General features: G+C 47.3%; 1 protein-coding gene across 1 annotated transcript in view; it reads right to left on the bottom strand.

The window, feature by feature from the left end:
• Positions 1–573: 573 nt before the first annotated feature.
• The window catches only part of LOC115098354 (butyrophilin subfamily 1 member A1-like), a 59,462-nt gene continuing 51,648 nt past the window's right edge, over positions 574–8,387 (bottom strand). Inside the window, exons 8-9 of the mRNA XM_029614896.1 lie at positions 8,252–8,278; positions 574–2,916 (exon numbers count right to left, since the gene is read on the bottom strand). Coding sequence (XP_029470756.1) covers positions 2,393–2,916; positions 8,252–8,278 — 551 coding nt within the window. The 3' untranslated portion in view covers positions 574–2,392. The remainder of the gene's footprint in view (positions 2,917–8,251; positions 8,279–8,387) is intronic.

Raw genomic sequence — 8,387 nt, 5'->3', positions numbered from 1 at the left:
TGAAATATCAAGCTTGATTAGTTATGGGTAGTAGGGGAAGTAACCGCCGCAATAAGCAAGCTACACCCATGCTTATTTGTTTTACCCAGACTGTGTTGTTCAGCCCTTATTGGTTGTTTTTCTTCTCCCCTGCTGTTGAAGCAGGGAGCTATGCTGGATATGCTTGTAGTATCAGTTTTTCTTCTCCCCTGCCGTTGAAGCAGAGAGCTATGCTGGATATGCGTGAAGTATCAGTTTTTCTTCTCCCCTGCCGTTGAAGCAGGATATGCATTGAAAGTGAAGTATCAGGCTTATTTGGTTTGGGGTAGTAACCGCCGTAACAAGCCAGCTACTCCCCGCTTTGTGAGTGCGAATCCTTTTTTCTTCTCCCCTGCTGTTGAAGCAGAGAGCTATGCTGGATATGCGTGAAGTATCAGTTTTTCTTCTCCCCTGCCGTTGAAGCAGATGTTTCACAAAACGTGGAGCAGTTTATATAAAAATGACTGTAATCCAGGGATTGCAAAATCAATGCTGTATATGTATATAAATGTGTGTGTATATGTATACAAATATCAAATACCAACAAATGAAAAATAAATTTTATTATTTTTACTAAAGAACTATTATTTTTTTCTATAAAAGTAAAACTGGTTACTGACCAGTATACGTGAAGAAACTGTTCCAATGCAATAAAGAGAGAAGTAATCACAAAAAATATTTCTACATCAAAATGTTACAAAGTTTCATATATGTCATTTTGAGGTCTGAATTATAACCCCTAATTCAATAACACAAACCACTAAGTGGCTAAGTTTAGCAGAAGATCAAACAAAGTAAATCCAATGTTGTAAATCTGACAAACATTAGAGAAAGTGACAGTCCTGTTTGAAAAGCAGCTTCAAAGCAACAATTCTGAAAAAGGAACGCCATATACATAATGAATTAGGACAAAATGGCAGTCCTGTTACTTAAATGCATATCTGCAGAAACATAATCAAATAAACACATAATCTCAACAAAATATCCTTCTACAAACACTAAAGTGCAGTGGAGGAGTATCCTAGTGGTTAGAGCAGTGGGCTATGAACCAGAAGACCAATGTTTGAGTGCTACTCCTTGTCACCTCCATTGCCTCAGGTACAGACTTAGATTGTAAGCTGGCTGGTGATAGGGAAATAATTACAGTATATGAATGTAATCCAGTTTAAAGTGCAAAATAAAAAACAAAAACAATAAAGTTAACCAAAGGGAGCTTACCAGAGCCCTCCTCCCACTGTGAAAACAACCCAAATGGAGCTGGCTCAGGCTCTTTCATCTTTTAAAGGATTATCCTGCCTCTGTCAACTTACTGGGACTTCAAAGCAAGGCCAATTAACCTTGTGCTAATGTGATTTTTTTGTTTTTTTATGTATCCACAGCATCAACAAACATATGTATAGTTAAAAAAGCAGAGTGGTCAAGATATGTACTCTCACATCAAGCTCTTATTGGAGAAAAAACTTCAAAAAATAAGAAACCATTTTTTTTCACGGGTTTATAAAAAAGCCTCCCATTCAAGAGCTGAATTTAATCCTTGAAGCATTAAAGTTTGCCATTCAAAAATGAAACGTTCACGTCTGCGCAAACATAATGAAATGTTTCTGTCGCAAATGTTGTGTAGGTTTATGTTGTATTATCCGTGTCTTGCATGCTAATTTAGTATGACCAATGTAGATTTTGTGACATGGGCAAACAATGGCATAAATGACTTGGGATGACATACAGACAAGTTGGTCACTCAGGTGGTCTTCAAACCGAAGAGAGGGATGAGTAAATCGCTGAATCTGTAAACATTAGGACATACTACACAGTGCTGACATGCAAACTGACCATACTCACTGGTAGAGTAGAAGACAAGAGATCTTATAACTAATGGCAGCAAACAATCCCACAGGTTCAATCGCTATGTATGAACAAAATGAGGAAATTCCTCAAAACCTGCTTTTATTTATAGAACATGCCAATGAGATTGCACTATTTGTTGTATTTGATTAGTATGCTGCATGTAAGGGATAATAAAAATTGGACGGTCTTGAATTGGTCAAGATTGCTTCTGTAGAAGTAACGATCTATTAGCATATAAGGCACATTTAAACGCCCTCCGTATGACCTTGCGTGGGTATCCTCTATCTATAAAATTTTTAAACATTCATTGGGATTGATACTTATATTCTTCAGTGGGTTCACAAAGGCTAAGAAATTTAGACCTCCCAGCCCCTAACTCCTCATCTCCCACCGCTCCCCACCCTCTCAGGTCCTCTCCTGTTGCTGGGCAGTGGTTTTTCATTCACAGGTTTGACACAAATCTGGAGCCTCCTTTCCCCCTCTCACCATCTCCCAGAGACTGCAGCTGATACCCCTGAGCCCCACGCTCTCACTCCCAGCCTGACACTGGCCGGATCCTCAGAGGCTTATCCTGGGTACAGAAGAAAGGCCGGAGAGAGCCAGTGAAGGTGTCAGAGAAGGTGAAGAGATGAGATTTATTCTCTGCATCATAAAATGAAACTTTTCCTGCCTCATAGTCCAGGAAGATCCCCACAGCCCGGGGGCTCTCGCTCAGAGGGAGCCTGGTCTCGGGGGAGGTAAGTGCATAGTATTTCCCTCCAGACCACAGCTTAACTGCCCAGTATCCCTCCTCGGGCGATCGTGTGATCCACCCCTTCCTCCTCACGGAGTTTCTGCACACTCCCAACTCCCATCTCCTCCCATCCCCCACCTCCACCTCCCAGTAATGTCTCCCTGAGGAGAAGGCCTCAAGCCCTAGCACACAGGGAGAAACGTTAAAACTCCGGGGACTCCTGGGCAGGTTCTCTCCTATGCCTCCATGTTTCATAGTTTTCCCCTCGTCAGTTAGGAGGAGCTCGGGATGAGCGGTTTCAGGATCCAGAGTCACATCCACTGCAGAGAGGAGAAACATTAATAAACATGAGCTCACACTTCTGATTGAGTCCTCACACACCCACATCTAACCATTATTGGCTCCCTACCCATCCCCTGGCCCTCAATGGCTTCTGTGATTGGTTAGTTCCTCATCCATTCAGCCTATCAGAAGCTCTGCTCACTGGCAGGTTCTAGCAATCCTATTGGTCAGTGGCTCTCACTCATGAGCTGCAGAACATAGGTCTTCAGATTGCCCCTCTCTTCTCCCAGTATCTTCTTGCTTTTAGCTGATGGAGGGACATTGTCCCCAGATGGGGAAGCCGATGCACTCCATATTACAAATCCCAGCATGCACCACGATAAAGCCAGGACTGAATCAGAAGGTTCAGTATGACATGGAGGCAGGTGACAGTGTGTTGAGTCCATCGGTCTCTGTCCCCGGAGGGAGCTCCCCTTCCTCTAATGGTTCTGATTCCTCATCTGAATTGTCCATGACCCCGAAGGTGGGGCTTCTAGGTGTTGGGATCACTTCCCTGGGCATAGAGGGTCCCAGGATGTTGAGGTCCTCTGCCAAAGGTTGTGGCTGTATCATTGGAGGCCCCGGTTGCATGTGGACGAAGGTATGCAGGCCTTTGAAGAATTCCACCCAGGAGATAGATGCTGGGTCTAAATTAAGAGGCGCTGTGTCCCTGGGGAGTCCCGTTTGAGGGAGGGTCCCGCTGGGGGACGCTAGGTCTGGTGTACTGTTCGAGAGGCTAGAACCCGGTACCGGCTAGGGATGGCCATGGGCTGGATCCCCCAGGACCTCCTCGCACTGTATACACAGGGCCGTGGTCTCCTCATGCTGTGCAGCTCTAATGTGACATGTAGGGCAAAGGCCCTGAGCCTTGAGCTTCTTTTCCGGTGGTGCCATGGTTTGTGCGCATAAAACACAGGGCCTGGGTGGCTAAGTATGCACTCCGGTGCGTCGAAGTTGTGCGCGTAAGGTTGGTGCGTGCTCAGGGAGATGTGCGCGCTGTTGTGCATGCAGATCAAAGTTTATGTGCCCGGCACAGTAAACGCGTGGCTATGTGTGTGGCTTGTGCGCACGGTACTTGGTTGCGCGACATTGTGAGCACGGATCGGGGCGGAGAATAGATCAAAATGGTGCCGGCAACCACGCGGACAATATGGTAACCACCTCGGGGTGTCTCCATGTGGGAGGACCCTCAGATCTGACCGGGGTCTAGTCCTGCTAGGGTGGATCAGCCCGGTGGCATTGGTCCTGGCTGGTGACCTGTGCTACTCCTCGAGCTTCGGAGACCGGAGACTTTTAAATAGATTTCTACCTTACCTTGTCTCGGCGCTTCCCGGTCTCGTTCCGGGCTGTCTCCGGCTGCGGGGGGAGAGGAAAAATACCTTCACCCCCGCGCTCGAAGTTGCACCGCTGCCTCTCAGCCTCACCCGATGTCGGGGGCTAGGTCCCCGCCGAGGGTCTACCGCCGGGCCGAGGCTTACCTCCGAGGGATCGCGGAAATCACCTCAGGAATTCTCAACTGGGGGAGGGCCCCAAGAGGTGTCACCACAGGAGAGCGGGGCTTGTCTGTAGAGGTAAGATTTCTTCTTGTTTTGGTTTTCTTTGCTAAAATACTCTAACGCTGTGCGTGTATAGAGTCCCAAACTGCTTTGGAGACGGAAAATACTGAGGAGCTGCACTTCCTGCAGGCGTATATGTACTAGGGGCTGACGTCAGATTGAAATCTGATCCGTCTCCAACTACTAACAGGAGTACACTATACCCATTGGTCCTGAGTCCATCTGCTACACGCTAGGAAATGTGCCTCTTGCTGCTCCAGTACGTTTCTCTGGGGAGATTCAGAAAACTAGAGGCTTCTTAAACCAGTGTTGTATGCATTTTGCATTACAACCCACTCATTTCCCCACAGCCTACACCAAGACTACTTATATTCTATCCTACCTGGATGGAAGGGCTTTGACTTGGGCTTCCTCGCTGTGGGAACGCAAAGACCTTATACTTCAGGATACTGATGGATTTATGGACTTGTTCCAATCCGTTTTTTATGATCCTGCCCGATATACTGTTGCTGGTTCTACATTGGTGGACCTGAAGCAAGGCAACCAACCTCTGGCTGATTTTGCTATAGAGTTCAAGACTCTTGCGGCTGAACTACATTGGGACCCTAGATGCCTGAAAACTCTCTTCTTCAAAGGTTTGGATTCCCGCTTGAAGGACGAGCTGGCGGCTCATAGGGGTGTGCATTCGGATTGACCGCATTAGTAAAACGCAACTCATATTTTTTTTTTACTTAAAAAATTGATTCGACATAAACGATCGGATTTCCCACATATCGAACATAGATATGTTCGATATGTGGGAAATCGCGATTGTTGAGCCAAAATAAAAATATAAACCCCCTCACCCTCCTTAATCCCCCCCCCCCCCCCGACTTACCACAACTCCCTGGTGATGGAGCGAGGAGTGAGGACGCCATTTCTGCAATCCTTGGCGAGAAGCATGTGACGTCGGCGGCACATCGAGTGACGCCGGCGTCACGTGATTCCTGGCTCGTTCGCGCCGGACGGCTTGTTCGGCCCAAAAAGAACTTTTGGCCAGCTTGAGGGGGTCAGGAGGCCCCCCCAAGCTGGCCAAAAGTTCTTTTTGGGCCGAACGAGCCGTCCGGCGCGAACTTGCCGGGAATCACGTGACGTCGCGTCTGAGTGACGCGGCGCCACGTGATTCCCGGCGAGTTCGCGCCGGACGGCTCGTTCGGCCCAAAAAGAACTTTTGGCCAGCTTGAGGGGGTCAGGAGGCCCCCCCAAGCTGGCCAAAAGTTCTTTTTGGGCCGAACGAGCCGTCCGGCGCGAACTTGCCGGGAATCACGTGACGTCGCGTCTGAGTGACGCGGCGCCACGTGATTCCCGGCGAGTTCGCGCCGGACGGCTCGTTCGGCCCAAAAAGAACTTTTGGCCAGCTTGGGGGGTCAGGAGGCCCCCCCAAGCTGGCCAAAAGTTCTTTTTGGGCCGAACGAGCCGTCCGGCGCGAACGAGCCGGGAATCACGTGACGCCGCGTCACTCGACGTGCCACCGACGTCACATGCTTCTCGCCAAGGATTGCAGAAATGACGTCCTCACTCCTCGCTCGATCACCAGGGAGTTGTGGTAAGTCTGGGGGGGGGATTAAGGAGGGTGAGGGGGTTTTAATTTTTTTTTTTGCACATATGTACATATACCCAACTCATTGGATTTTTTTTATGTCCATATTGGCCGCAAGTGGGACCCCCTTTCGGACATAAAAAATATGAACATAAAATTTTGCTCTGCACATCCCTAGCGGCTCATGAAACACCTGACTCGCTGGATGAGCTAGTGACCTTAGCTACTAGAATTGATCACTGGCTTCGTGATAAGGTGCAAGAACTCAAGCCTAGTAAAGGACCTGTTCAGAAGGAAGTTCGTGCTAAACCTGCACTCAGGATGGTTCCTTTGACTCCCGTTGCCAGTGGGGAAGAACCGATGCAATTCGGTCGCAGTCACCTGACATCCAAAGAGAGAAGACTTCGGAAGAGGAATGGATTGCACATGTACTGTGGACAAGCTGGTCATGCAGTCCAAACATGCCTGATATATCCGGGAAACAGACAGGCCTAAGTTCTGCGGGAGGACTCTTCTTAGGCCTCACTACGCCCTCTCCTCCACTCTCCCTCCCTGTCTCTCTGATCTGAGGACCTCTGGAGTTTCAGATTCTTGCCCTGGTGGACTCAGGGGCAGGAGGTAATTTTTATTCTTCAACGACTAGTGGAACATTTGAGGATTCCCCTCACCACTCTGAAGACTCCACTACTCTTATCATCTATACATGGGGAGCCTTTACCGGGTAATGTTACCTGTTGTACCGAACCGGTATCCCTCCGCACCGGAGCTCTCCATACTGAATTAATTTCCTTCTTTGTGTTGGAGAAGGCCATGCACCCTATCGTTCTGGGGTTACCCTGGTTGCAGCTGCATATGCCGCAATTTAATTGGGCCATGTTGGAACTCTCCCGTTGGGGCCCAGAATGCCATGGCAAATGCCTACAACTCCAGTGATGCCAGGACTGCCGCCTCAGTATGCATCATTTCATGATGTTTTCTCCAAAGAAGCTGCTGACATTCTTATGCCACATAGATCTTATGACTGTGCCATAAGACTGAAACCTAATGTTGAACCTCCTAAGGGACGTGACTCCCCATTGTCGGTGGTGGAGAACAAAGCCATGTCTGAGTACATCGAGGAAAATTTGCAAAAAGGTTTCATTAGACCATCTAAGTCTCCTGCAAGTGCAGGCTTCTTCTTCGAGGGGAAGAAGGATGGCACACTGTGTCCTTGTATCGACTATTGAGGTCTAAAAGAGATCACGATTAAAGACCGATACCCCTTACCTCTGATCTCAGAGCTTTTTGATTGCCTTCAAGGAGCCAAGATATTCTCAAAACTTGACCTAAAGGGAAGGCGACGAGTGGAAAACAGCTTTCAACACTCAAGATGGCCATTTCAAATATTTGGTGATGCCCTTCGGCCTGTGCAATGCCCCTGCCATGTTTCAGAACATGATGAACGACATTCTACGGGATCTTCTGTACAAAAGTGTCGTTGTCTACCTAGATGACATCTTGATATTTTTGCGAGATATGTCTACTCATCTAGCAGATGTCAAACAAGTATTACTGAGACTTTGAGAACATCGCCTCTATGCCAAATTGTCTTGCTGGTAGCCATTCCTTCGGGTGACTCTTGCCTAAGGTGCCTTTGAATTTAATTTAAATCAATCCATTTCTTTGTCACCTCCTGCATCACTTGGGTGTCAAACGACATGTAGTGTGATATCTGGTGGTTTCTGAACCTTTCTGAAAGATGGATCGCCTGTTTGTCCTTCATGGTGGAAGGAAGCAGGGTGAACCAGCTTCGTCGGTTAAGGAAGTGGTCACAGCTGCACAAGTGGATGCTGAAAAGCCGTTGCCTACTCAGGTTCGGGCTCATTCCACTAGGGCTCAGGCAGTGGAAAGAGGTTACACATGATATTAGACAATAGTTACAATATATTCTCCCTTACCCTGCAGTGCATGATCAGGACACACACACTCTTCTGTATCACAGCAGAGAAATATTCTGTCCCTATTCTCTCCTTCCCAGAGGGATCACTCCCTGACCCTGCATTGTATGATCAGGAAACACACACACTCTTCATCACAGCAAAGAAATATTCTGTCCATATTACTATCTGTAGAAGGCCTTACTGAGATATTATACTGAGAGTAGTTGTATAAAGGAATAAATTCACATTGAAGAGGTGAGATTGTGTCAGATTGTGTTACCTGCATAACTGCAGCATCTTCTCCACTCTGAAATGAAACACAAAAGCACAACAGTCAAAGCTCAGAGAATTACAGACATTAATCATAGGAAGGAAAATCTTTAATAAACACTTTGCTGTATCTGTGAATAAAAACT

This window comes from Rhinatrema bivittatum, chromosome 8 (genome assembly GCF_901001135.1).
Source record: "Rhinatrema bivittatum chromosome 8, aRhiBiv1.1, whole genome shotgun sequence".
Lineage (NCBI taxonomy): Eukaryota > Metazoa > Chordata > Amphibia > Gymnophiona > Rhinatrematidae > Rhinatrema > Rhinatrema bivittatum.
The sequence above is the reverse complement of the archived record's forward strand: the minus strand, read 5'-3'. Positions and strand labels throughout refer to the sequence as shown.